Source organism: Nothobranchius furzeri, chromosome 2 (assembly GCF_043380555.1).
Source record: "Nothobranchius furzeri strain GRZ-AD chromosome 2, NfurGRZ-RIMD1, whole genome shotgun sequence".
Taxonomy (NCBI): domain Eukaryota; kingdom Metazoa; phylum Chordata; class Actinopteri; order Cyprinodontiformes; family Nothobranchiidae; genus Nothobranchius; species Nothobranchius furzeri.
The window spans coordinates 75,166,829-75,194,732 of NC_091742.1; the positions used below are offsets into that span (position 1 = coordinate 75,166,829).

The window sequence follows — 27,904 nt, forward strand, 5'->3', positions numbered from 1 at the left end:
GGAGGGTACTGGGCTGCCTGTGAGTGCTTTGGAACAAGGAAAGAGTCCACTGCAGAAACGACAACATTCATGTTGAAACGCATCCTCTGTGATACAATCCCTGGTAAGACATGCAACAGCTTATTTTACTTTAGTCATGCAGATTTATAAAAATTGTAGCATAGGAAGTATGTAAATTAAATAAGCTAAGGGTATTTATTCAAGGAAAATGTGAGAAACGTCATCCATTTCAACAAAAGTAGCTGTGTAGCTCTTATTAAATTTAAAGCTGTTGAGGTGCCTGATATTTCTAACTAAATGTCCTCCAACAAGAAGATTCAGACAAACACTCTTTTCCTCCAAAATGCCTGATTAACTTCATGTGGTTCTGGGTGTGTTTTGGCATCTATGCTGCCAATTAGATGTGAGCGTTTGACTTATTTGTGTACAATTTGTGCCTTTCGGGGCTCTCAGCTTGTGTGCGGTGGAGAGCGGCTCTTCCTTGCTCTAAAAATAAAGTCTGGCAGCATTAGCTTTTCTGCTCGGAGACTGAAACAGGAGCTGCTTCAGCCTTTTCCAGTATTTAATAAGGATTTAACGCAGATCCCAGGTCAGCTCTGCGGTAGCGGAGGTTGAAAACATAGAGCCTCGTTTTATAGGCGTAGATAAAACCCTCTTCTGTTCTGAATGGGTCAGTTAACATGTTCTGTCAGCGCTGCCTTACACCCCAACACACACACACACACACACACTTTCATACACTTCTTGTCTTTTTTTGTTGGTGTTGTATCACTTCTTTCTCTTCTTACGTCTTCTTGTTTCACCACCACTCTACTTTCCTCTCCTCCTTTGTCCCCCCTTTCTCTCTAAATCTGATTAGTACAGTGATACGGTTTCACTTTCCAGCATTCTTGTGTGTGTGTGTGTGCGCACACTAATGGAATCCCTCTCCGTCGGGCTCAGGTGTTGCTCCACCTCTCCTCCGGCTCCTCCGGCTTCACTAAACAATGAGTTCAGTGCTGAGGATCCACACGGGGCAATGGGTCTAAAGCATGCAGATGAATAAATTAGCCTTTGCTGTGTGTGTATGTGTGCCTGCGTGCGTGCGTGCGCGCGTGTGTGTGTGTGTGTGTGTGTGTGTGTGTGTGTGTGTGTGTGTGTGTGTGTGTGTGTGTGTGTGTGTGAGAAGGAGAGAGAAGAAGAAGCAGTGCTTCTGTGTTTTGAGCCTGTCACACACTCTGTCTTTCTCAAGCCTTTTACAGCTTCTGGTCATATTACTCCGGATGGGGTCAAAGGTCAAAGCCAATGAGCCGTCAGATACAAGGGAGGCTGTGTTCAGACCGGTTCAGACTGAGCAGCTGCTCAACGTTCCTCTCTTTTTTTACCGACGCGTTTGAGAACACTGACAGCTTCAGCCCAGATTGTGAAACGCGTCGTCGACAATCGCCTATCTCTTTTACAGAGACAAAAAAATGTGATGTCAATCTTTTGGCACCCATTAGCCATGTTTCCACTGCAGGAGTTATGGAACATTTCTGGGAAGGAGAAAAGTGACAAGGAGATATGAAAGCTCGGTGTCACCGTACAAAATCAGCCCTTCCTTACTGAGGCATCTACTACCACTGCTTCAGCAATGAGTGGATTATTTTTGTTGGAAGATTACAATCAGCAATCTTAAAACCGCGTCACTGCTGCTTTTTTCTTTTCCTTCCATTCTTCTTAACCAGCAACTCTTCCAATTTTACAAATGTCATTTGCTTCTGCGTTAAAACCAATTAGATTGAGTTAACCATAAGTCCCACCCAATGATTCTTCCAGGCCTTTCCACAGTTCAGGTTCTACATTGGCTCCTTGGAAAATGGTCCTATTGGGGCAGCCTGGTGAAATGGAGACATGTGCATGCTGCAAAGGTCCAGTAAACTTACCTGGAAGTTCTGATGGTGGAAACAAGCCAACTGGTCTCATCTGGGTCTCTAAAAAGAAAAAGCTCCAGGAAGCCGTCGTCATTACTGGCCATGCTGTGCCTTTCATTGGCTTTCATCCCCTGACTTCCCCCTTTTCTCCTCTCTCTGTGTCCACTCTACCTGTCTCACTGCTCTCAGCTCTAACTTCTGCTTTAGTTACAAACTAACTGTAACTCAAACATTTACTCATAACCTAACCATGAAATACGTCTAAATGATTATCACTTAACTAGACGCCTCCATTGATTCAGACTGTCATTTTAATTTTACATGATAAATAAAAGTCTTAATTGTTTTCATCTTAGTACCTATTCAAACATTACACACAACCATACATTTTAATCTTCTTTAAGTAATAAAATGCCTCGGTTGCGTCCATCTCTTCCTGTCACGGGCAAAGGGGATTCACTGGCTGCCAGTACACTTCAGGGTTCATTTCAAGATCCTGGTTCTGGTCTATAGGGCCTTACATGGACAAGCACCATCTTACATTGGTGATCTTCTCAGTCCCTACACCCCCAGCAGGTCCCTGAGGTCCAGTGATCAAAGCCTATTGGTTGTGCAGCACCAGGCTAAAGACCAAAGGTGACAGATCATTTGCTGCTGTGGCCCCCAGACTCTGGAACTCTCTCCCCCTGAGCCTGAGATCAGTGGACTCAGTGGTCTCCTTTAAAAAGCAGCTGAAGACTCACTTGTTCAAGCTGGTTTTGGTGTGACCTTCTTCACCACTCTCTTTATTCTGCTCTTATTCCGCCTATCCCGTGATCCACAGATTTCCCTCTTTCCTATTCGTTTACTCTCTCCCTTTCCTTACATTTTTAATTATAATTTTCTCATTTTAAACATGTTTTTAAACATTTTTTATATCTTTTTTGCATTGTAAATGTTTCGTTTTTGTAAAACGCCTCGTGATTTTAATGTTGAGAGGCTATAGTCCTTGTCCTTACCGTCACCTCTGTGCTTGGACACAGAGCTCTGTGAACAGCCAACCTCTTTTGCATTTGCTTTTTGCGTCTTACCCTCCTTGTGCAAGGTGTCAATGGTTGTCTTTTGGACATTTGACAGGTCAGCAGTCACCACGTCTGAATTCCTTCTTCCTCACAGCTATAGCAAGTAGTCCCTGGTTTTCAGCTTTATGCGTCACATCAGGCAGATAACCATGTGTGTTGAAAACATCAGTGAACCAACAATAAAGATTCTTCAGTTTACTTATCACTTGCTGCCAACAAATAAAGGCTAAATGCAAGGTTCAGTAAGTGTGTGCATTCATTTGACCTTATCATTAACAAAATGTATTGCGAACCACTGATAAAACTTTAATTATTGGATGTACATGGATTACTCATCTTCTACTGATTATTCCGAGAGGCAGGGGACACCCTGGACAAGTTTATCACAGAAATAAATGGAAACAAACAGGACACAACAATTCACTCACTCACACCTAGGGACAATTTAGAGTTGCAAATGAACCTAACAAGCATGATTTTGGCCTTGTGGGAGGAAACCGGAGAACCCAAAGGAGTGCATAGGGAGAACATGCAAACTCTGCACAAAACAGGCACAGCTGGGATTCAAACTGCAACCTTCTCAATTTAATTCAAAACAGCCACCATAGCTAGTCAGCTGTATAAAATATGTTAAAATAAATAAATAAACAGAAAATGACTAAATCTTAGTTGGTGTCATTACTATCAAAATAAAATGTTGTGTATGTTGTGGAATGTTAAAAATGTTTTATCGTTTTTTTTATTTATATTTTACAATTATCTGTTTCACTTTTAGGTTGTTGTTGATGTAAAATAAACGTCATTGATTTTTTTTACATTAAGGAAACATTCGAAAATGTTTGAAAGCTACAATAAAATAACAAAAAATCTATTAGTAGGATCAAAATATCAGCATCATTTCATTTAAAGTGAACCGGATCTAAATGCAAACTAAAAACAGAAAAATCTATTTTTACTAAAAACGTGTTTACTAAGTTGCAGTAACAAGGAGTTGACACCAGATGGCGGAACCGCGCGCACACGCCGCTGACAATCATGGCGGCAACGATCAGCTCAAGGTTTACTTCCGTTTCCAGAAAAGTTGGGAATGCTCTGTTTACGTCTGTTTTCATCGCCCGAGCGGCCACCTTCAGCCACAACATGGACACGGACAGACCCACCAAGGTTTGATAGTCATCTCAGACACGTTTTAACGTGTCGTTTTGTTCATTCGCAGTATTTCACTGCCATTAAATCAGCTAAATGCTTACTTTTTTTTTTACTTGTTTAGTGTTCATATTTCCGGCTAAGCTAACTCAGGCCACAGTTCGTTGCGTTTTGGACATTAGTTTAATGACGAGTTTTTCCTCCACAGCTGGAGTTTGCGGTGCAGATGACCTGTGAGAGCTGTGCTCAGCAAGTCAGAACTGCTTTAGAGGAGAAACCAGGTGAGGAGAACCAACTGTTCACCTAAACATGCAGCTGGACCATCACTGTCACGTCTACTTCCGGTTTTACTGTGTAGCTACAGTCTCGCGAATTTAAAAATAAAAAGCAGAACAAACCAACAACACGAAGAGTTAATTAGTTACGTCATTTTTAACTAATCGATATCAATGCTAATCCTTCAGTTAAAGTTCAAGTTTTTGACACTTGTACAATAATTAATAAGCATTTTGTGGACTATTTATTTGATTTGTGTAAGTTCAAGAAAAATATTTTTATATTTTAGTCTTTCAGTTCTCATACTAAGTGGACAAAATCACTGAAGTGGACTCACAAGTCATACAAACGTTCCCCAACCTAAATAATATGTAATATTATCAATTAAAGACCAAGTCAACCCCTACCAGACCCTTAAAGGTAAAGTGGAGGATGCTTCTGAATTTCTGGAAAGACCCGCCCGCTCCTCGTTTTGGAAAAAATTACATGCATGAGATAGAACACTCAGTTATCCTCGTTACAAGTAGCGGCAGGCCTTGCAGCTAACTTCTTCTAGCAGTAATCTGAAACAAATTTCTCCAAATAGTAGGGCTGGGCAATGTACCAGCTACCGTCATAGTGTACCTCTTAACCAATAGCGATGGCAGATTTAAATTCAAATGCAGAGTTTTCACCTGAAGAGGGCGCAACACTGTCGGTTTTAGGCAGAATATTTCAGTTTTAACTAAGATGCACTAAAATGCCAAATTACTGACCACACCTGTCTACAGCATGATTAGACATTCATTTATATAGTTTCTTAGCAAAAACTAAGTTGATTTGGGGTGACTTGCTCTTTAATGTTTTAATATTACATATTAATACCTGAGCAGTTAAGATGCTGCAGGTTTTGATTTAGTTGTGGTAAAGATATGATAAATGACCCGCACTTGTATAGCGCCTCTCAGAGTAAGGACTCCAAAGCGCTTTACACTACAGTGTATCATTCATCCATTCACACACACATTCATACACTGGTGGGGATGAGCTATGATGTAGCCACAGCTGCCCTGGGGCGCACTGACAGAGGCGAGGCTGCCGAGCACAGGTGCCACCGGTCCCTCCGACCACCACCAGCAGGCACGGTGGGTTAAGTGTCTTGCCCAAGGACACAACAGCCGGGATCGAACCTGCAACCTTCCGATTACTGGACAACCCGCTCAACCTGTTGAGCTACTGCTGCCCCAATAAAGATAAACACTTCAGTGGAATTGCCCTTTAACCAAACACTGAAACAGAAGCTAACTTCAGTCTCATCCATCCAATGAATGGTATAACTTTTAACGCTTTGGTCAGAGCTAACAAGCTAACTTTTTATCAAATAAAAACAGGATTTAGTATGAAGCGGCACGATTGGCCACAACCCTGTGTCATGTCTGCAGGAGTGAAGTCGGTCCATATTGATGTCGGTAAGGAGGAGGTTCTGGTGGAGTCTGTTCTCACCAGCGTAGAGGTCCAGGCCCTGATCGAGAGCACCGGGCGCAGAGCTGTGCTGAAGGGCATCGGGGGATCAGAGAAAGGTGAGGAACAAGGAGAGCATTGAGGAGTTCAAACACAAACGGAACAGAATGTAGAAAAAGCATTTTCTTTTTAAATAATGACAAAACTGTTCCACCATATCTCACTTTCCATAATCTGATCATGATAATCAAATCATAAAATATAATGTACAACGCTGCTTCAGCTCATAGGGCATCGGGGGATCATTTGTTAGTTAAGGAATTTGCATGAATCTGTAGTTTATGTCGACATACACATGTGGAGTTCTCCTTTGGCATCCGTGTGTTTACAACAGACCTGGGTGCAGCGGTGGCCATGTTGTCTGGAGCAGGGTCGATCCAGGGCGTGGTGCGTTTCCTCCAGCTGTCTGAACACCACTGTGTGATCGACGGGACCATCGACGGGTTGGAGCCTGGAGCTCACGGGCTTCACGTCCACACCCTGGGAGACCTCACACAGGACTGCCTCAGGTGAGACCGCCGTTTCAGCGACACTGCTGATGTGGGGATTCATTCCTACATGTGATTTAGACTCTGATCAAAGATGACACAAAAACAGGTCTTTTCAAGTAACACTAATGAAGAAAAGTCTGATAATGGTGCTGTCTGTAATTAGTTATTATAGGTAGGGTTGTCACGGTATGAAAATTTAACCTCACGGTTATTGTGACCAAAATTATCACGGTTTTTGGTATTATCGCGGTATTTTTTAAACGGTGTTGCATATGTTCAGAAAGCATTGATAGTCCTGTTCTACACAAACTGAAATAGTTCTGAAAAGGTTTAATATTGTTTATTAAACCTAAAATAACACAAAGCCTTAGCAAAAGTGCAACTTTTCACAAGTAAAGGAACAAATAGCTTATTTTTCTGGAACTTGTTACAGTAGTCAGTGCAGGTTTAAATTATACAAATCCAAACATTCAAAACATAAACAATATGTAAACAAATCAAAGAAACACCACTTGTTTTCTCATATACTTGTTTTCTTCATTATCAAAATGAAAATCTAAAACTCCAGTCCACACTTGACTTGAGCACTGTACAAGTCAACCTTAAAAAATATGCATTTAAAATAAATAGCCACTTTAAACAAATTACTAAAATAACTACTACACTATGTAATCAAATCCAAATGTTCAAGTATAAATGGCATTGAATAAGTAAACAAATCAATGACAAGGAACTAATTGTATATTTCTCTTCATCATCAACAAATAAGATGCTTCATCCAGCAACAGGGTGTCTGTGACACGGTTTAAATGCTGGCAGAGGACGCTGCGGCTGCAGTATATAGTGACTCGTTGCATTCTCCCTCAACCAAAAGTCCTCACGTCATGCATTTCAGCTAAAATGCTAATGTTAACTTACCTTGCACTGGCTGTGGAGACGTGGGTGATGGTCACGCAGATGTGCCATGAGATTTGAAGTGTTGCTGCCTTCTGCAGACACTTGTTTCCTGCACGTTCTGCAAACGGGATAGCCGTCTTCTATTAACTGTCCCTCAGCATTTTTCAGAAATCCCAAATATGCCCATACTTCCGATTTAGTCTTCTTTGAGGGCTGATGGATGTCCTGGGCGCTGCCGTCGCCTCCTTCGGCCATTATTTCAGCTTCAAAGTTTTGGTGCCGTTGCAAATTAAAAAGTGCGTGTGCGCGCAGCGGGAACTTCAGCTGAAGCGACGGTGGCTGGTAAGGGTCATCGCGCCGAAACCGCGGCCACGGTAAACCCACCGAGATAATATAGTTTTTTAAAAACTGGACGGTTATTTTTATTGTCAACTTTTTTACCGGGGTTTACCGCTATACCGGTTACCGTGACAACCCTAATTATAGGTTTTAGCTGCTTAACGCTCCTTTAGCAAACAGAACACCAGATGTTTGAGAAGATTTCTGCTTCAGACTGCCTGAGGCTTGTGTTGCCATGGAAACCGGCAGATTGTAAGGAAGTGTTTGTTGTGTTAATTTAAACATTTTGTGGAAGAAGTTGTGATTTATGCTGGGAAAATGTTAAATCTGTTATTTAGAACGGGAGAAGGGGCTCCCGGGTGCCCCTCTGGGACAGAGCCAGCTCGGTATATCATGGACTCCTGGAAACAGTGGAACTTGATCTGCCTCTCTCAACTGTCAGTAGAGGATTCTGAAGATGTCTGGATATTCATCATTTTGGTGTCGGAATTCCTGCTGTTTGGCCTGAGCGGTTACCTGGCTTACCGGAAAATTAACGAGCTTTCGAGGAATATTGGCTCAATCCCGGAGCTCAGGGATGGATTACATCGTGCTTTGAACGCACAAACTCATATAATTGTCGAGATGAGTAGTAAGCTTGGAACTTTGGCTAAGATTCAGACTCTGGCACAAAAGGTGGATTCCATCAAGGAGCGAGTTGATGGATCAGCTCAGATTGGAATAGATTGATTATGCCATTATTGGATCTAGAGGGGTTGAAGAAGAAGGGGACGGACGGACGGACGAAATTTTAGGTTTTGTGTGAAAATAAGTCCAGGACTACAAGTGTGCTTCACAAAAGTGACGTCATCAAACCAGACACGGAGAAAACTAAGGGAAAATGGCTGTAAGTTCAGCAAACTTCCCACAGGAGGAAAGAACCACCATAAATCTGGTCATTTAGTTAGTAGCAGCTGCACTGAGGAGAGTAGATTGTGTGGTGATGTCACATATGTGACGTGCCGATTTCTAGTTTGTAGTCATGCTAATTATGAACTTTTACAAGCTGATAAATCTCAAAGTACGTGACTGGCATGGTCAAAACACCCGTCATTACTTTTCATGTAAATAGCAGCACAACGTTTGTGTGATCCAGGACGTGAGGAGAAGCGGATTAGAAAATAGTGTTTTTAGACCCGTTGACTTGCATTTTCGTTCCTCCGGGTATCCGTGATATGGAAGTGATTTAGGCTTTCTATTAGTGAATGCAAAAATACAGTAAACTAAATAATTCAACAGCTCGTGGCTGCCCCAGGATGCGCCTGACTTTAAATCAGCTTTACTAAGGACAAATATCGGTCTACCCCTAGATTCAGTACTGTTCTGTTATTAAATAGCCAAATCCGTTCGTTTATAGTTTTAGCTACTACATTTAAACCTTATTAATATTTGTCACTAGCTGCTTGGGCTGCTGCGACCTGACTCCAGTTAAGAGGCTGAAAATGGATGGATGACAGTAACATGTTCGTAAAAGCACAAGGGTTGCTTTTTTATCATTTAATTTCTTTGGGCTGACAAACGTTTGACTTCTGAGATTAAAGTCAGAATAATTTTTCTTTTCAGCTGCCCTAACCCTCTACCGTTCAAAATCATCAAGCAGAATAAAACTTTTGTTAAAGTGGTTAATAATCGTATTAATGGAGCAGCCACCAGAAAATCCTAAATGTTGTACATGTATGGTGGCGCAAAAACAAAATGCTCCATTAAGAGAATAAAAGCGGATCCTGAACAGCGAAGCTTATGCAACAGTTACTTGTTTAGCCCCTACATAAAACAGGTGTGTGTTCATTCTTGATTACACTCAAAACCAGCATTTTTTTCTTATTTGTAACTTAAAATATGAGTTAAAAATAATTCAAACATCAAAAATCTGAACATTTGTGTCTGTTTCCATTCAGGACAGCCTGCTGGCATCTTTTGGACCAGTTCCCTTGCTTCAGCAGTGAAACATCTAATCAGATTGTTTTGTTTGCAGTTGTGGAGAACACTACAACCCATTTGGAAAACAGCATGGAGGTCCGGGTGACGAAGAAAGGGTACGGATTATCTTTCCTTGATAAGATGTAGATCAGTCTGGCTTTAATGGTTCAATATTAAATAAAATAAAATCTCTCAAATTCATAGCTTCGGCTCAGTCAGTCGTCCTGCCCCCACGTGTAGTTTATGTGTGCTGGATTGTTCTTCCAGCATGTAGGAGACCTGGGAAATATAGTGGCAGGACCAGACGGACGGGCTTCCTTTAGATTGGAGGACCGTCAGCTTAAGGTAACACCATCACACAGGTAGAGGCACGTTTCAGTGCTGTGTGGAGAATAACGACGGACCCTTATGCCGCAGGTTTGGGACGTTATCGGTCGATCTCTGGTAGTGGACTCTGGGGAGGACGACCTGGGCCGGGGAGGCCACCCTTCATCCAGAGAGACGGGAAACTCCGGCGAAAGGTGCATGTGTGAGATAACGATTCAGTCTTAATGTGAGTCGTGGAGGATGGCTGCTTATACTGAGCCAGGATTCTCTGGAGGTTTCTTCCTGTTAAAAGGGAGTTTTCCTCTCCACTGTCGCTGCATGCTTGCTTAGTATGAGGATTGCTGTATAGTCACTGACACTAGTCAGTGACTTGATGCAATTTGCTGGGTTCCTTATATAGGAAAATTATTTCTGATTGGCTTAATGAACTGTGAATTGGAATGTTTATTATGTGAAGTGCCTTGAGACGACTCTTGTCGTGATTTGGCGCTATATAAATAAACTTGAATTGAATTGAATTAATGTGGGGATTAATTATTGGTGGGTGTTAATATTTTTGCCTGTTTGTGTTTTTATTGGATGGATTTTAGCTAAACCCTTCATCGCAGTTACATCTAAAACTGATTAACCCGGTTCAAGATGGCTGCCACCGCAGTTTAAATTGTTTTTATTTATCCAATAAAATATCCAGTATCCACTCGTGTGTTTGTGGATGATAAGGTGCTCTTTAATAATGTCAAGAGTGAACTTGGATAGGATTAATAATGAGTAGCTGTGTGATAAAAGCTGATTTATGAGTCCACAAAAGCTGCCTCCCATAATTAGACTGGTTACTACTTGGTCATTTATCTCTGTCGCCCCCTGCAGGTTGGCCTGTGGGATCATCGCCAGGTCAGCTGGCCTTTTCCAAAACTCCAAAAAGATCTGCGCCTGTGATGGCGTCACGCTGTGGGAGGAGAGGGACCGGCCGATAGCGGGGACAGGCCGGAGCAAGGCCGACCGTGAGACGCCGGCAGCACACCTCTGAGTTTCAGACGCATCGGGTCGTCCCGTGTGGTTGGACGGGTCCGAGCTAAAGGAGAAACGCTGATGTCCCAGACAACTGGACTTTAATGTCATCTTTGTGATTAAATATTTAACGACCTTGCATTAAGTGCCTTCAAGAAAAAGCACTAAAGGGCACTTTTTGATTTACCATTGATAATTGGTCGTTTAAATAGTAAAGCTGTTGTATAAAATCAGTCCACAGCTAAAGTTTATTCCAGGTCACATGTTTAATAGTTACTCATCATAAGAGCTAACAGAGCTACACTGAGTTTACAGTTTAGCAGTAATCTGAGAGATTGTAGTCATTAAAAACAGTTTGAGAGGAATCAAATCAGTCTAAAATGTTTGGACTTAAACCTTCAGAGCCTTACATTTGCATCTACCGCAGTATGTGAATTCCTTTTATTGGAGAAATCCTGAACAAAACCAACTTTGTAAATGTGGCTCGCATCAAAAGTACGATGAGCAGCAGAGTCAGATTTCATCCCGGACCTAAGGACGACAGCACGAATGAGAGATTTATTTGTAGTTTTTTGGTGAAATTGTGAGATTTAGAATGGCTGCTGCGGCGGACTCGACAGGGTGTTTTGTTTTTTACACATTCCCATATTTTGATCTTGTGAAGCTTTAAAACCGTTTCCCTTCAGACTGAATGTAACTTGATGGCTTGAAGTTAACTATTGATTGTGAACATTTTTATAGAAAGTAATGATGCCCTCTCAGTTATGAATGTGTGATGTGTTGTGTGTGCACTTATTTTTTGGGAATAAATTATTTGTTATTGATTGAAGGAGCTTGTCCAAAGTTATTGCTGAATTTCCGTACAAAACATTTAGTGAAACTGTAAAGGTATGAAGCACTGAATAAAAACTTTTTTAGTTATGTCTGATTATAATCAGGCACTCTGGGCTTTGCTTGCAGACTGAACATGAAAATAGTCTCCTACACCTATCTCCTGCATTAGCTTCTGATAGAAAATAGACGGTGAAAATGCCTGACAGTTGTATATAATCTGAGTCAGCTTTTTTAACTGCATGATGATGTCAGAGATGGTAACATGTTGGGGTGTCAACTTTTTTTTGCCATTTCTGGAGATGGATGCGCCATCATCCTGAATTTCTCATTTAGCAGCTTTGGGAGTGTAAAATATTCACTCACAGGAGACTTGAAGCGCTTCTTAAATGGAAACTGAGTGGTCCCAGTGGTTGTTGACACTGGTTCTGCTGCATACATTTCATTTTGGTCCGCTAACTACTTTTTGTTTGTGGTGTTGGTTCGGAAAAGGGTAGAATGCCTTCTCCGGGTCAGGGATGAGGTCCTACCCCAAGTGGAGGAGTTTAAGTATCTCGGGGTCTTGTTCATGAGTGAGAGAAAACTGGAGCGTGAGATCGATAGGCGGATTGGTGCTGCATCTGCAGTGATGCGGGCGTTGTACTGGTCTGTCGTGGTGAAGAGAGAGCTGAGTCAGAAGGTGAAGCTCTCGATTTACCGGTCGATCTACGTTCCTACCCTCACCTATGGTCATGAGCTTTGGGTAGTGGCCGAAAGAACGAGATCGCGGATACAAGCGGCCGAAATGAGTTTTCTCAGAAGAGTGGCTGGACTCTCCCTTAGAGATAGGGTGAGAAGCTCGGTCATCCGGGAGGGGCTCGGAGTAGACCTGCTGCTCCTCCACATCAAGAGGAGCCAGTTGAGGTGGCTCGGGCATCTGGTCAGGATGCCTCTTGGACGCCTCCCTGGTGAGGTTTTCCGGGCACGTCCAACCAGGAGGAGACCTAAAGGTAGACCCAGGACACAGTGGAGGGACTGTCTCTCACCTGGCCAGGGAATGCCTTGGGATTCCCCCGGAGGAGCTGGCCCAAGTGGCTGGGGAGAGGGAAGTCTGGGCTTCTCGCCTTAAGGTTGGTTTATGCTTGACGCGTCCGCGAGGTTCGCACGGCTCCGTGCGGCAAAATTGCATCATTTTAACAAACACGCCCCTCCACCGCGCCTCCGCATGGCCCAAAATTTCTGCACCACGCACCTAGGAAATTTTTCTAACCACGCGGATGGTCGGACACGGAAAAACATGGCGGACCGGCAAGAACTAGTATGGCAGAGGTTCGTAATTACAAACATTTGTATGATTCAGTTCTCAAAGATCACCGTGATCAACATGTCAATAATTCTTGGAGAGAAATAGCTCGCACTGTCGGAAAAGACGAGGACGCGGTTAAAAATGCTAGAATGCCATGTTGTAAACAACAGTAATTTTTACTTCTACTATGGTGTAGTGTTGGATGCATGCCGTAGAGCTCCATGCTGCCCCGTTCAGTTTGGGAGAATATTGGCTCACCGCAGAGACGAGCCGCATGAACCATAAACGCTGCAAGTTGTGAAGCGCGTTCCATCCGCGAGCCGCATCACCAAGCAGAAAGTAAATGCGTCAAGCATAAACCAAGCCTTAGGCTACTGCCCCGTGACCCGACCCCGGGTAAGCGGATGAAAATGGATAGATGGGTGGTGTTGGTTGGTGGTTAAAAGTCAAACCGGTTAATCCCGTCAACCCAAATGTAGATTACCTCAATATAAGTGACCTAACATTGTATTTACTCCCAGTATCATTCCAGGAGTGCAGCGGTGTGTTTTTCATTGCTTTAATCCTGGCAGTGAAGAACATCATATATGACATCAAACAGCAATATCAATTTCCTCCTTTTTCTGTTTAACTCATTCACTGCCATTGACGACAAAAGTCATCATTTTAAATCCAACTGTTCACTGCCAATGACGACTTAAGTCGTCATTTGCATTTTTTTTTTTACTGTGGGCATTGGAGCAAGCCCCCATACCGTGAGAACATACATCTCAGCTCTAAAGCCGATCATCCGCATACGTCACACGTCACGTGATCAGGATCAAAAATCCATGTGTTAGGAGATTGTTTTGGGCCGCTACTGTGAAAAAAGTGAGGAGCGAACCGGAAAAGCTTCTGCCGATCACAATCTAACAATGAAAGAACAGATAACGCTTGAAACGCGCGGATTCTTCCTGATGTAAGAGGTGAGTATCCACTTGGTTATTTTGGCGTCAACATCATCCTGGCGCGCAACGTTCTGTGACTCTTAAAAAAACAGTAAAAACGTTGAGAAACGCTGGCAGCGAAGGACTTTACCGATCAGGAAACGGCTGGCAGCGAATGAGCTAACAGTGAATGGCATAAATAAACTGTGAAGTCTGGAGGGATTTTGTGATCTTTCCCAGTGTGTACTGGCACCCAACGAAAGTCACAAGTAAACAGTTCCGCTCCGCTGATGCTTCCACGGTGAAGTAGGGGTAAGACTAGCCATTAGCTCGTCAATCTGGTCAAAACTGATCTTTATTTCTCCTGACTGAGGGCCTTCGTGTAAATAATTATGACAATTTAGCAAAAATAAACACAAAAAAAACCCACACAAACTGACTACCTATAAATGCTTACAGTATGCTTGAACTTATGGCCCAAAATGAATGAGCCTGGTGAACTTCATTGTCAACACGTCCTGCTCCTTTATCACTCGTGGTTTTGAGCACAAACTCCGCTGCCTGTATCATTTCTGAGGCAGTAATGGACGCAGCGGGGTTTGGGGGGCCCTGTGGGAGTGTATCGTGTCTTTAGGGGAGTTATTTCGTGAGGATTCAGCATCCTCCGGGTCCAGCAGCAGCTGCCCTCCCCCTCCGCAGCCTCCCCAGCAGAATGCCCGACGTTCAAACGGAAGCAGGCGCTACCATTTTGAAACACGGCACCGCTTAGGTAAGATGGTAGATCCTTTCAATTAATCGCCTCTTTTTAGCTATAGTATCACCATTCGGGCTCTCTGGGAGGTAATTGACCCCGGATCGTTTTTAAACTCGACATATTTCCTGACGTGTCGTTTTTCTCAGCGACGAACCGCGTAGTCGCGTTGGAAGCGGTCCGTGTTGCAACTGCTGCATTCGTCTCTGCGCGGAAAAACGTGACTGTTGTCCACCGTGCGACCCTCACCTGCTCTTTTAACCGCGCTTCTTTGTTAGCAGTGTAGGCTAAACGTGGGGAAATGTGTCATGTATTTCACTTTCTATTGGTGCTCGTTTAAAACCAGCATCATCCGTGAATCTTCACACGACAGCGAAAGTCTTCACATGTTTTCTGGCCATTTAACACCCCCGAGAGACTCCTAAATGCGTCTTTAGGTCAGTTTAGTTGAATTGATGACGGCAACAGTGGAAATGTGTTTACTCAGCGTAGTGCTGCGTCAACAGAAAGCCATATTCCCCCTCCAGTACTGCCTCTAATGAGCCCAGTGTGCATGCAGCAGCCATTCTCATACAATAAACACTCGTTTGTTTTTTTATTTGTTCAAGGGAGAAGCTCACTGGAGCCTAGACCAGAACATAGAAACGTCCTTCTCCGGTTTCATGCCCTTTGATTTACAGCCAAGCCATAAAAAAGTTGCATGGGAGGAGGAAAAGGGGCAGGACATCTCTCCAGTGTACGTTAGGCTTACAGACTGCATAGAGAGATGGGGGATATTTACATTTAAACACTATTCTGTATGATGAAAGTGACCGTTTTTACTCCGAGCCCAGTGGGATTTGATAAACACAAGCCTTCCCTGAAGTTATTCAGCAGAAATGCATGTTTTCCTGTGCTGAGGATGAGGGTGACTCATGGCTGTGGGGGTGATCACAAGCCTGCTCTCAAGTATTGGTGAATAACATCTTGAGAGATCCCAGTCAAAACGCCTTCGCTGCGTGTTCAAAAGACGCTCAAATCATTTCTGTCTTATCAAATTCATCAGTGGGACGCTCAAAGGCAAATCTGTGACCTGTGCGGTGTTGTGAAATTTGAATACAACTTTTCCTGCTTGAGTTCATGTGTGATTGTTTCACTGGGACAGGTTTGTGTTGCTGGATTTTTACCAGTTTGATTCTAAATGGTAAAATATCTAACCAGAGTTCTTTGATTTAGCATATACACTGTAAAACTTTGACTTACAGCATTGTGAAAACGTATTTGACCTTTGCAGATACTCTAATGTTGGGGTAGACAACTCCGTTCCCCTAAGGGCCGCTAATCCATCGTGTTTTAGCTGTTTCCCTGCTCCAACACACTTGATTCACCAGTTCAGCAGCTCACCAAGCTCTGAAGAAGCCTGTTAATCACCTGATGATTAAAATCAGGTGTGTTGAAACAGGGAAACAACTAACACATGCTGGATACCAGCCCTCTGGGAAGGGAGGCGTTAACCCCTGCTCTGTTTGAGATCAGCAAACAACAAGATAACTAGAGTAAAGAAAATTTAGTTTTGAAATGATGTGCTTGTTTATTACTACAAAACATCCATCTGAAACCAACCTCATCTGACCACTAACTAAAAAACTAACTACTGTAATGACCAGGGGGTAGAACTTTGTTGGAAGGGGGAGCGAGACACGATAGGATTTTGAGTCTCATGCATTAATATTGTGGGTCAAAAACAAGACTGTCACTTTTAAGTTATTGCATACTTTTAGGGCTGCCACAAAGTTCTATTTTAATAGTCGACTAATCACCAGTTTTGTTGACGTTTAGTCAAACTTTTGAGCTACGTTGCCGACTCACCATGATGTCTTCTTTCTCCGGTGATTCTGATTTGAAGGCTGATCTGGATGGCCACTACTGCTCATGTGCCTTGAGCAGAAAGGCAGAAATCAGCCGTGAACCGCATGTGTGCCGAACCATAGAGAGAGATCTGAATAGATCGCGGATCAATGATGATCCGTTGGTTGCACCCCTAGGGCGCGGCCACAATGTATCCCAAACACGTGGACACATGAGAGGTGAACGCCAGTGTAAATGACAAACAAAGCTTGGGTGCCACCTGGGCAGTAAGTCGTCAATTATTTACCGCCCAACGAGAAAATTTACCGCCAATGGTGCTCGGGCGGTTTAAGTTTTCACACCTGCTAATGAGAATTGAAGAAAATTTTCATGTTTAGCATGCATGTCCAACTCGGAGATACCGGTCATAAAAGGAAGACCGGAGGGTTTTCCACAATGAACGGCTTGTTTAAGGCCAGTCATTCTTTTTCAGGATTTCATGGTATAGCCGAATTTATGGTTCCATTACAGGAAGTCACTCAGGTCCTGAAGCAGCCCAAACCATCACACTACCACCACCATGCTTGACTATTATAACTAGTATGATTTCTTTTTTTTACACTGTAGTTTTTTTTTTGTAATAGTGAAACAAGGCAATTAAAATCATAATTTGATAACAGCATTGGGTTGTACTCTGATTGTCTTTGATATAGAAGTTTGTTTGCTGATGTGAAACATTGACGTATGACTAGCTGATACACTGCTGACAAGTTCATTAAAACTTCATTCCTTCAATTATCTTTTATCTTTTTTTTGATTCAGCGCCATGGATAAGAGCAACACAGTCAAGCTCTTTGTGGGCAACCTGGCATTAGACACCACCCAGGAGGAGCTGTCTGCCATCTTTGAACCCTACGGCCAGGTCGTCAGCTGCAGTGTGCTTCGACAGTTTGCCTTTGTGCACCTGCAGGGTGAGGGTGCAGCGGAGCGAGCCATCCGGGAGCTCAATGGACGAGAATTTCGCGGCCGTAATTTGGTGGTGGAGGAATCCAGGGGCAGGCCGTTGCACTCCACAAAGGTGTTTGTGGGTAATCTGAGCGGGATGTGTACCACCGAAGACCTCAAGCAGCTGTTCCAGACATTTGGGAAGGTTCTCGAGTGTGACAAAGTCAAAGGTAAACATTTAATCAATTTCCCTCTGGGATTAATAAAGTATTTTTGAATTGAATTTGAATTATTCAAAGGTATAAGGTTGGCTTGTTTTAGGGGTGTTCATAAATAGGTATAGCTCAGATATTTCAGCATGGTTTCTAAGGAAATGTTATGAATGATTAATACCTTAGCTGTTATAGAGATTACATATGACCAGACGGACAATGGATTTTATCATCTTTAAACAACTCAAAGTTGTAGTTTACATTAATGTTACATTATATTCATATCACCTCTTGTCGCTTTGTATTAGGGGATTTTGAAATCCCAACCAGATGTATTAAAGCTTCTGCCCCAAACAACCATAGAATTCTATAGTAAGGAAAATTTTATTTGGGGTTTACAAAAAAAAAAGCATTCTTCTCAGTTCTGATCAATTGAAGTTGTTATACGATGGCAGAAATCCACTTTACTCTTTTTCCCAGTTGGATTAGCCGTTAGCTTGTCAGTCAGGTCCAAACAAATCTCCACGTCCTAAATCCAAGGGTTTATCAAATCAAATAATCAAATCAAACTTTATTTATATAGCACTGTTCATGCATAGGATGCAACATAAAGTGCTTAACAGATTAAAATGACCCATATAACCCACATTCCCTCCCTTTCCCACACTTAAAACAATTGTGACAGTTTCACCCCAATCCACAAACCATTCCCAGGCACGCGCACACACACACACACACACACACTCACTCGTTCATATAACACATTAAAAGACCACGGTAAACACGGCTGAGCTCAGATTGGACAGGTAATGAAAGACACTCCATCAAGGGAGCCATCTGCCTCCACAGCAGCAGATCCATGGCAGCAGCCAAGACACCAATCCAGGGCGCCCTGGGAGGGAGGGTAGCAACCCCCACCACTACCTGGGCATTACCCAAGGAGCGCCCCAGCCACCGCCACCGACCACCGGTCCCGAGGCAGAGGGCTCCACAGAGGAAATACTGGAAGGATTAAAATACATGTAAAATAACAAGAGCTAATATGGAAAATATGTAAAATGTATGATGTAAAATATCCAATAAAATGTGATGATACAAATAAAACAACATAAATGTGTAACACAACAGTAATTAAAAATAAATAAATACCGAAAGTAAAACAAGCAAGTTCTTAAAAGAATTAACCAAGTACCGCTGCCCATTTCTTTTCTCAACAGGCTATGCTTTTGTTCACATGGAAAATAAAGAAGATGCTCTTCAGGCCATTGAAGCTCTGCACGGTACCTCCTTCAAGGGCCGTCCTCTGTCTGTAGAGCTATCAAAGGTCCAGCCCAGCAAGCAGGCTCCCACGGGGAAGATTCCATGTGTGAACTGTGGGAAGCAGGGCCACTATGCTGGAGAATGCCCTGTGGGGAAACCTTCTCTGGAGCAGTACCAGAGTCAGGCAGCTGTCCTGGCTGCTGCCGCTGCCGCTGCTGCAGGCCTACCTCTACAGGTCCAACAAAGTGTGCACAATTCAGTCTACAACACCTCCACCTTTGACCCCACGTATGCAGCTCTCACAGGGATAACCACTGGCACCCGTACTGATGGAAACCCAGTGAATCCAGCTGTTTATGGTGCTCTAGCGAGCCAGGTGTATGGTGCCAATGTTGCCAACCAGCTCTATGGGACTGTAGCCAGTCAGGCAGCTCTTACATCAGGCGCCACACAGGTATACGGCTCACTGACATCCAATATCTACGGCCAGGTGGCTGCGTCTCCAGCTGCAGCAGCAGCTGCGGCTGCAGCTGCGGCTGCTTACTCAACTCCAGTTTACACACAAGCTGTCGCCAATGCTCCCGTCTACCTGACAGCCACTCCTGGGATAGAAATGCAGGCAGCGGCTGCAGTCAACCCCGCCTACTCTGTAGCTCCAGCAATTTATGGCGCCGCCACACCAGCCTATGCTCACATTAGCGCCATGGGAGCTGCAGACCCAGCTACAGCCATCTTTGAGGCTGCCAGGCAGGCTCATTACTTTGCGCAGGGTCAGCAGGTTGTGGCTGAGCAGCAGTCGGTGGCTGCAGCAGCAGCAGCAAAATCTGGTGAGAGGGACCGGAGTCCCTTACGGAGGTCGGCTCCTCTGTTACCAGACCCTGTGATGAAACCGTTTATTTACCAGAGGGCCAAGCCACGTAGACCCCTGCTCCCCACACCAGCTGGCCGTGCATCTGAAGAGGCAGTAGAAGCTGCAGAGGACCCTATGGCGAGGTAGGACATGACTGTCGACGGATATGGACCGTGTAGTGCCATTGAAACGTTACCAGATTGTTTGGTTTATCTCTCAAAATCTTTCATTGTTGTTTTTTTGTTTTTGTAATTTTGTACTTTGTCCCCACATCTGCTCAATTGTTTCAGGTACTACGCAGAGTACTACCAACAGCTACAGCAGTACCCTCAATTTCAGTATGCCTACCCTCAGAGTGCTATGACAGCCATTGCTGGCATGCCAGGAGTCTCAGCAGTTCCAGCAATGTCTGCCCAGCAGGTTGCTACGTTGGATGCGCTCAGGCCAGTGGTCCCCACTGCTGCTGCAGTGGCAGCTGCCATCGCTGCGCCCAGGGTGTATGAGCCGCCGTTGCCGCCGCCCACGCGCAAGGAGGCCATCCTCCACCGACCCGAACTCTCCCTTCACACGCCTGAGCCCCCCTTCCGATAGTTGCACTCAACTGTCTGCCCCCACCTTCTTCCCTCTCTGCCCTCGAAAACCAACCCTCCCCATACCTTTTCCAATCACACTTGACCACCGTTTGTGTGTGTGTGCGTGCGTGCGTGTGTGTGTGTGTGTGCCTGGGGACACTGGAGTGTATTGGCCGGGCATTTGAAACTGGGGGTCCTTTGGTTTTTAAGCGTGCTTTACGAGGGACTTGATCAGCTAACCTTGGTCCGGTTTGCACACACAGTGCAGCCTGAAGCGAAGGCTCTCTCATCTGTTGTACGGGCATTCTTTGTGCTTCTCCTTTTGATCGTTTTTATTGTGCCAGTCTCACACTTGTGCCAGTATTAGGCTGATCCAGTCAGTCATTTCATATGCCTTTATTTCTGCAACCCAGTTATGATTTTCTAGGGCCAAATCTCCAAAAATTAGCATCAGCCATTCTCCAAAGGCCTAGATGATCGCTTTGGGCAGCTAATTTGAAACCTTTTTTGCCTTATGTTGATGAGTTTAGATTTTAAATGCATTCAGATGGGAAGTCAGATGAACACGTATTGTGTACTGGCTGCATTGTACCGTGTTCTACAGAACCAAGGTTAATGTGTTATGCGGGACGTCTGTCTTTGATGCGACATGGATGTAGTATGTGTGAATGCGTGATGCGCGGGCTCCTGACTTCGCAACGCACAACCGCTGCGGCTAAGGCTGCACCTCGCATAGTAGACCTAAAGCACACATATACGTACTGTAAAGTTTGCTCAGATCCCTCTTCGACCCTTTCTCTGAGTCCCATCCCGACTCCCACGCTGAAAGACACTGCTTCACCTCTTTCTTTTTCTAACTACAGCTGCCTACCTCTTACTGTAAATTCCAGTGTAGATTGTGTTCTGTTCTGTTTTATTCCACACATTTCACCCAGTTTTTTAATAATATTTTGTATTAAGTCCTCATTCGTGTTCAGAGGCCTTTTTTTTTATTGAAGTAGTGTAAATTTAGTTTGTCAGTGTAGTTTACCTGGGATTTTGTGTATGACTTGTTTACAAAGGATCTGTAAATTGTGTCCTTTTTACAAATCATTAAAAGTGACAAGGTCGGTTATGTGCCTATAAGCCTTGAGTGAAGTGCATTACGTGGAGCAATCTCCCATTTTTAAGTGCTTTTACTTTTTAAACCATGTGTAAGTAGAGTAACAGGAGTCCCGATGCTTTTGATCCAGAGAGCTAAAAGTGATGAAGCTTTCTCTTAGACTTGCACACCTGTATTATATCAAATGGTTTTATAAAAGCCACAAACTTGAGCTGCACGGGTTTAGCCTTTGGCTTTAAGCAGAAATGACAGTGATAGCACCAAGAAGTGAGAGGTGGGACAGTGTCTTCCAGTGCCCCCTTAAAAATGTTTATTTACCCTTTTCAAAACCAGATCTTCCCTAGATTTAAGGAGCAAAAGGACTGTCTTCTTTTTTTTTACGTTGCAGCATTTCGTAGGTGGTAGGGCTGTGCGAATAGACCAAAATCTCCTGTCTTAATAACAATAATTACCATAAATTCAGGAAATGTGTTATATAAAGTACAATTATTCTCCAATCTGGAAATGAAATGATCAAAATTGTACACTTCATATTCATGTAATAATTTAGTTTTTTTATTAAGAGTGTTGCTTTATTTTTAATACCAGAGTCTCATTCAGCATACACTATAGTCATGATCGAGTGATGTATTATACCCCCCACCCCCGGTATAAATCCAAACTTTCATGCTTTTTTGTCAGTCGCACTGACAAAACTTACCGAAAAGTTTTTCTCCCTTGTATTTGACATGGTATTATTATAAACCTTGGGCTAAAGAGGTAATTGTCTTATTTTTCCTGCAGTGGATCTCTTCTCCTCAGCTCTCCATAACATGCATCCTCCCCACCAGTCCCTTTCCATCACACAGCACAGAAGAGAAAGTCATTCAATAAAAACAAGTGAATAATATGTAGATTGTCAAACACGTGATGTATTTTATTACATCCGCATATTAACTAATTCCGTGACATTGCCCCACGTTTGGGAATGAGCTCTTTAGGTTTTTTTTTTTTTTTTTTTGGCTGGATCCTTCTGCTTTCAGTTTTGTCTAATCGCACAGCCCTAACAAGTGGGATTCGTCACATCTGGTTACCAGACAGTTTAAAAAATATCAAAACTTGTGTGAGGTGGCACGTTTGACATTAATGTAAGATTCTTAATTGGCTAATTCAATCTATCTGGTTCCTCAGTGGCCTAAAATAATCTTTTTTTTTTTGGAATTATTTGACAGCGGTCTAATGCACATACAAGTAGACCCACTGAAAATTACCCGACTGCCTCATTGTCCCCCCTCCCCCTCCCTCCTGTGGTTTATAGTGGTAAAGCGACTTTTGCATCTCACAGCGTAATCTCTCTGTGTCGTGAATATATGAACTCATACCAGTTGCATCCTTTGTAGAATTATGTGGTTTGCGAAATGTCTTGTTTGCCATGTATTTTTTAGAAAAGTATTTTAATGTAGTCTTTTTTTATTAGAAAAGAGAAAAAAAGGCAAGTTATTCGAAAAACAGCATGCTTTTTATTGAGAACATGTAATACTATAAACCTTATAATAAAGAATATTTGGCTGACTACTGTGGTAAAAGAAAGCAAAAGGGTTTGGACATTTCGCCTTCTTTTTGTTTATGTTCTTCTCCACTATCTGTTTCTTTTGTGTAAAATGACCACCAGAACCATTTGACTGGGGACCCAGGGGGAGACAGGTGTAGATGCTGGCCCAGCTTTGCTCTCTTTGGTCAGGGTAAGTGCGGGTAGGAGCTCCTTCCTCTCTCCAGCCTCTCAAACAAAAAAACGTCTTAAAAACGTCTTACTTCCCTGCAGTGCTTTTTTGGTTCATATTCAAGTACTGCTAAGTGCTCCTGATGTGGTAGTTAAAATTGATTCATATCCATAAATTACATTAATTTTGCTGAAATTGCGTTGAGAGCTGGGGAGAGGCACACAGATGGAATGGCCTGGGTGCATTTTGATCTGTGGAGCGGTCCTCTTTCTGGGGTTGATCGTTGTGCGTCTGGTCTGGTCTTGGTCTCTCCCCGCTTCACCGAATTTTCTCCCTTTCCGTGTGTCTATGTTCACTTTACTCTCAGACCTGCATGTGTGATAATCTTTAACTTCGCAAAGCAAAAAAGAGAGAGAGAAAGAACTCAATAGTCCAGCTCTGACTAACTATCTCAACTGAATTAGGTGACCTTGCTACCTGGAACGGCCAACATGAAGCCATGGGGACAACTTTAAGCGTGACACCACCACAACAAGAACTTGTTGTTCTCTCTTCACCAAGGTAAATGAAAAACGACCAAAAACAAACAAAAAGATCATAAAAGCACTGACCTCTCCTCCCCTTATCCATCCTCTTCCTTTGACTGTGCCTTGATAACACTCCTCCTCCCCTTGCCATCACCACCCCTCTCCAAGTTCGTAACCCCTCCTCTACTGCAATGGCAGTGTTTGTACCTGTAGCCTTGGGCTTCTCGTCAGTGGGAGTGAGGGATGGGCCGAGGTAGGGCGGGGTTCCGAGCCCTATACAAAGCTGATCCTGTCTTGCATCAGCATACAAATCAATGGATGGTGCCCTCTGTGTCCTGGTGTTTTGTTTGAGCTGGTGGATAGAGGGTGTGATGGTATGCTCGTGTGTGTGCTTTAGAAAAAAAAAGATGCGTTTTGGGTGCTGTTTCATCAGTGAGGCTTGGCAAATGCGGACACTCCCCACCCTTTCCCCTCGCCCTCTAGTCAAACTTGTCCACCGCCGTCTTCGCCGACCTCAACCCTTTCACCCTTCTTGTCCCCCCCCCCCCCCCCCCTTTTACCCCCACCCCGCTGTCCTTATGCGCATCTCTTCTCCGCCGTCCACCCACACAATGCTTTTTCCGCCGCCACCGCCGCCACCTTGGATCTCGGTTTGTGGCTCTGGCTCGGACTGAACTTCCCAGAACCACCCACCTGACCTAAACTCCCCATCCAATTTTGCTACCATAGAGGTCTGGGCTTGCCAATGGACTGTGTTATGCGCGGTTGCCTACCTCTGGACTCTGTAAGGTGACAGAGAGACTTCAGTGTTGGACAAAATATTTTGCTGAAACTGTTGAATCATGGGTTTGTACTCCATGGCTTTGGAATGGGTTTTAACTTCAGTTTCTTGGAAGAATTAGCTCAATTACATGTGAACTACTAAACTAAGGGGTTGACCCACTAGAATCCTCTCAGGCCATTCAGAAAGGTCCTATAAGAAAGGTCTTCAGTGATGAAGCCAGTCTAACCTGTAGATTCTCATCAATCTCAGGATTCCTATAGGACTTTTCTGGTACAGCTCCTTTCTGTAACTTGTATGAGTTAGAGTTTTTCCCCATATAGTGTTGCAAAATCGTAAATCTTTATACATGGTCCCTGATTCACCAGCTTTTAGTAATTCCTGAGTTGTCTGGTGTCTGCTCTGACAGCTGTATGATTGGAGTAAAACAAAGACAACCCTGCACTATTTCTGCCTAACAAACAACATGGAAAAATGAAGTGGACCAGAAAGAACCAAAGGGTTGATTCTGAGGTGAGTTGGCGGAATAATTTGTGCCACCAAAAGCTACTCCTTAACCTTGCCTACCTGATCGTGGAGGACCATAGTGTGTCCCAATAAAGTGTATTTGATCCTGAGGTATTGACATATTGGACATAAGTATTTTTTCATTACCTATGTGCAAGAATTACATCATTTACATACCCTGTTGATTCCATTAGAAGTCTTGCACCATGTGTAACATCAATATCTTGTGTTTTAACACCGCCCATTCACGTAGTGTTAGGAAATTCTTCATAGTCTAGCTTTGTTTCAGGTTACCTCTCAGTAGGAGGAAATGCTTACTGACTCTTTTCCCCAGCCTCCATGATCAGGGTACATTGCTTTCCAGCCTTTCCCCCCAACACCTTGTCCTCTTCACTCTCCTAACTCCTCACTGAAGGCTTCTTTCTGATGCTTGTAAGTCTGGGCTTCCCATGCTTGGGTGAATACAGCCATGCATCTCTAAAACCCCTGCTCTTGAAACCACAGTCGCACCATATTGCTAGCCAAAGTTCACCACAGCTTCCTACCTATGTCACCCCTCCATCCAAACTCCTTTTCCGTCTGTCATTGTTTTAATTAAAAATTCCTGTATGCAGATGATGCACATGTATGTTTATTGATTAGATAGGATCTCAAAGGTCATGTCTGTTTTTCTGTAGCAAAGCCCACTAAGATGTAAGTATGTGCATCTGACAAGTTCAAGCACAAGTCGTAGAGAATTTGAAGGCAGTAATTTATGAGGTTTTATTAATGTGACCTTTCTAGCTCAAATGTGAATCAGATGCTAGTGATGCCCATCATTTTTTTCCAAAGTAGACATCAACAGTAAAGCCTTACATTACACGTAATCGCATCTAGAGTAGGCGAAAGCGATGAGCAGTGTAGTTCAGCACCATAATTAGGGTCTTAAGATTTTTGTGCGACGGGATCGACAGGATTTCAGAATTGGACGTTAGAGATGGAATTTACGATGAAATGCTGAAAGTTGGGTGTCTCCCACTGTTTGAGGAAACACGACGATGTGCTGAGGTGAGGTGATGAAGTTCACTGGAGGCTTCTACCATCCAACTTATCTACCGTTTAGAACAAGGTTTCTTGTAGAATCATTGCCAAATGTCCTTAATGATTTTAAAGAACGTTTCAGCAAGTCTCGCCTGCACACGATTCACACGAAGTCCAAGAAAATACAACAACTTGAACAATCAGTAAGTCTCATCAAAACAGAGGAAGCATTAAATGATTTTGTTAAACTGAAAATCATTTGATGAACATTTTCCAAGTTGTCAGTATTCATGAAATTTTGATTATTATTTCATTAAATTGTTATTCATCCACCTTTTAAAGGACATCTTGTATGGGGGAAATATAGTTAACCATAAAAACCTGGAATAAAAGGTTTTTCATACTGCCCTATCACTGCATTGATTTATATTTTCATCCTTCTCACAGTATGCAGTTTATACTGTGAAACACATAAGTTATTACATGATTTCCTTCAATATAAAAACTCACTGTAGAATTATATTAATGGTGGGTGGATTGGTCCTTTCAGGGTTTCTTTCACATTGTGAAATAAGTTGATGGTCCAAGAAAAATGTAGTTAATTAAAATTCCAGATTAAATACAAGTCATTCTAGATTCAAAGATGCGAGGATTTGCTGAGTAATTTGCTGTTTTAACAGACTAGCAATCTGGATCGGCTCATTTCAAAGTAACTATGAGATTTAAATGACCGAATGTTAGGTCAAGTTTAGCGTCAACATGTTTACTGTGAATGATAAATAGACACAAATTATATTGTGTGGTTGTGTATGCATATGTATGCCTTTTGACCTATATTTCTGAAAATGTTGAGGCATTTATCAGCCTGCATGAAAATCATCAATAAATTTCTTTTCTTTTAATTGTGTCTTCATCTCTTTTTTCAACTGAATATCTGCAATAAGGTGAAAATGGGATAGTTAATGCTGCAAAAGTACTGACTAAATGGTTAAATTAATAGCGTCATTTTAGCAATGTGAAATGCTTAGCTGATGTAATTAGTTAGAGTTGAAGCTCCAGCCTTTTTTGCCTCCTTATCCCCAGTGGAGGGTCTGCTTTTGAACTGTTCGTCAGTGTCTTTTGTTTCCCCGTAGTTTCCAGATTAAATTGTAATTCATGGGGGAAAGTTGCCTTAAGCTAAAGAGACCTGGGTTTACCGTTGAGGATCACTAACAGCAACAGGTGCATTACACGGCCCATAAAACCCTCCGTGGTGAGAGAAAGTGAAACAGACACACTGCCACACCACTCACAAGCCTGTTATCCCTGCCCTCAAAGGCCTACCCCGCCCTTTAGGCCTTTTTAGGCTCAGAATATGACACTTAAGCTTAAGGTTCTCATACTTAATGGGGTGCTGTCACGTGTGCCACTTTTGACCAGGAAAGGAGCACCGGCCAGCAGGGTCTTCTGTTAGTGGGAGCACCACGTTCGCACAGCCACCTCTCGCCAGTGGAGACTGGTCTCTGCCGCCCCTAGCTGTCTCTCCCCCTCATCTTGAGGAGGTTCTAGCCCTCACTTCGTCGTCTCTATTGTTGATTTTTCTTTTTACTATAAGCTGAGGGGGACTTGAGAAGTCCTGAGAGAGGCGAAACGATGACAGCTGTTGAGACCCAAATGACATATGCCAACTCCTATACTATCACCCATGAAGAAACGTACATGACCCAGGAGGAAGACTGGGACAGGGACCTGCTCCTGGACCCTGCCTGGGAGAAGCAGCAGAGGAAGGTAGGGTTGGATGTGAAGGTTCTAAACAGCAGGCTAGGCTTATGCTGCTGCTGTGTGTGATTAGCACAGATTTACTCTTTGGGCATTTACCATCACATCAGTGTGTAGCTTTACAATGTATTTAAACACATTTAACAGTGTGATC

General features: G+C 43.3%; 3 protein-coding genes across 6 annotated transcripts in view; all 3 read left to right on the plus strand.

The window, feature by feature from the left end:
- The first annotated feature begins 3,964 nt into the window (after positions 1-3,964).
- On the plus strand, positions 3,965-11,166 carry ccs (copper chaperone for superoxide dismutase). 3 transcript variants are annotated; one of them, XM_070548938.1, is made up of 8 exons: positions 3,965-4,117; positions 4,308-4,380; positions 5,797-5,934; positions 6,210-6,384; positions 9,617-9,677; positions 9,829-9,906; positions 9,979-10,090; positions 10,756-11,166. In XM_070548938.1, exons 1-8 carry the CDS (start codon positions 3,989-3,991, stop codon positions 10,860-10,862), a joined length of 873 nt encoding a protein of 290 aa, XP_070405039.1. In that variant the 5' UTR covers positions 3,965-3,988; the 3' UTR covers positions 10,863-11,166. The 3 variants fall into 3 exon arrangements, with proteins under 3 accessions (XP_070405039.1, XP_070405038.1, XP_070405040.1); XM_070548937.1 differs by having other exon boundaries at positions 9,979-10,082; XM_070548939.1 differs by having other exon boundaries at positions 9,979-10,114; positions 10,756-10,948.
- Positions 11,167-14,265: 3,099 nt separating this feature from the next.
- The window catches only part of rbm14b (RNA binding motif protein 14b), a 43,319-nt gene continuing 29,680 nt past the window's right edge, over positions 14,266-27,904 (plus strand). Inside the window, exons 1-4 of the mRNA XM_054747480.2 lie at positions 14,266-14,707; positions 17,339-17,691; positions 18,891-19,926; positions 20,074-23,718. Coding sequence (XP_054603455.1) covers positions 17,343-17,691; positions 18,891-19,926; positions 20,074-20,374 — 1,686 coding nt within the window. The 5' untranslated portion in view covers positions 14,266-14,707; positions 17,339-17,342 and the 3' untranslated portion in view covers positions 20,375-23,718. The remainder of the gene's footprint in view (positions 14,708-17,338; positions 17,692-18,890; positions 19,927-20,073; positions 23,719-27,904) is intronic.
- Positions 24,895-27,904, plus strand: part of actn3b (actinin alpha 3b) — a 43,579-nt gene continuing 40,569 nt past the window's right edge. Inside the window, exon 1 of one of the 2 annotated variants that reach the window (XM_070547957.1) lies at positions 24,895-27,759. In XM_070547957.1, the coding sequence (XP_070404058.1) occupies positions 27,625-27,759 (135 nt within the window). In that variant the 5' untranslated portion in view covers positions 24,895-27,624. The remainder of the gene's footprint in view (positions 27,760-27,904) is intronic. The other variant, XM_015946403.3, reaches the window with a different exon arrangement.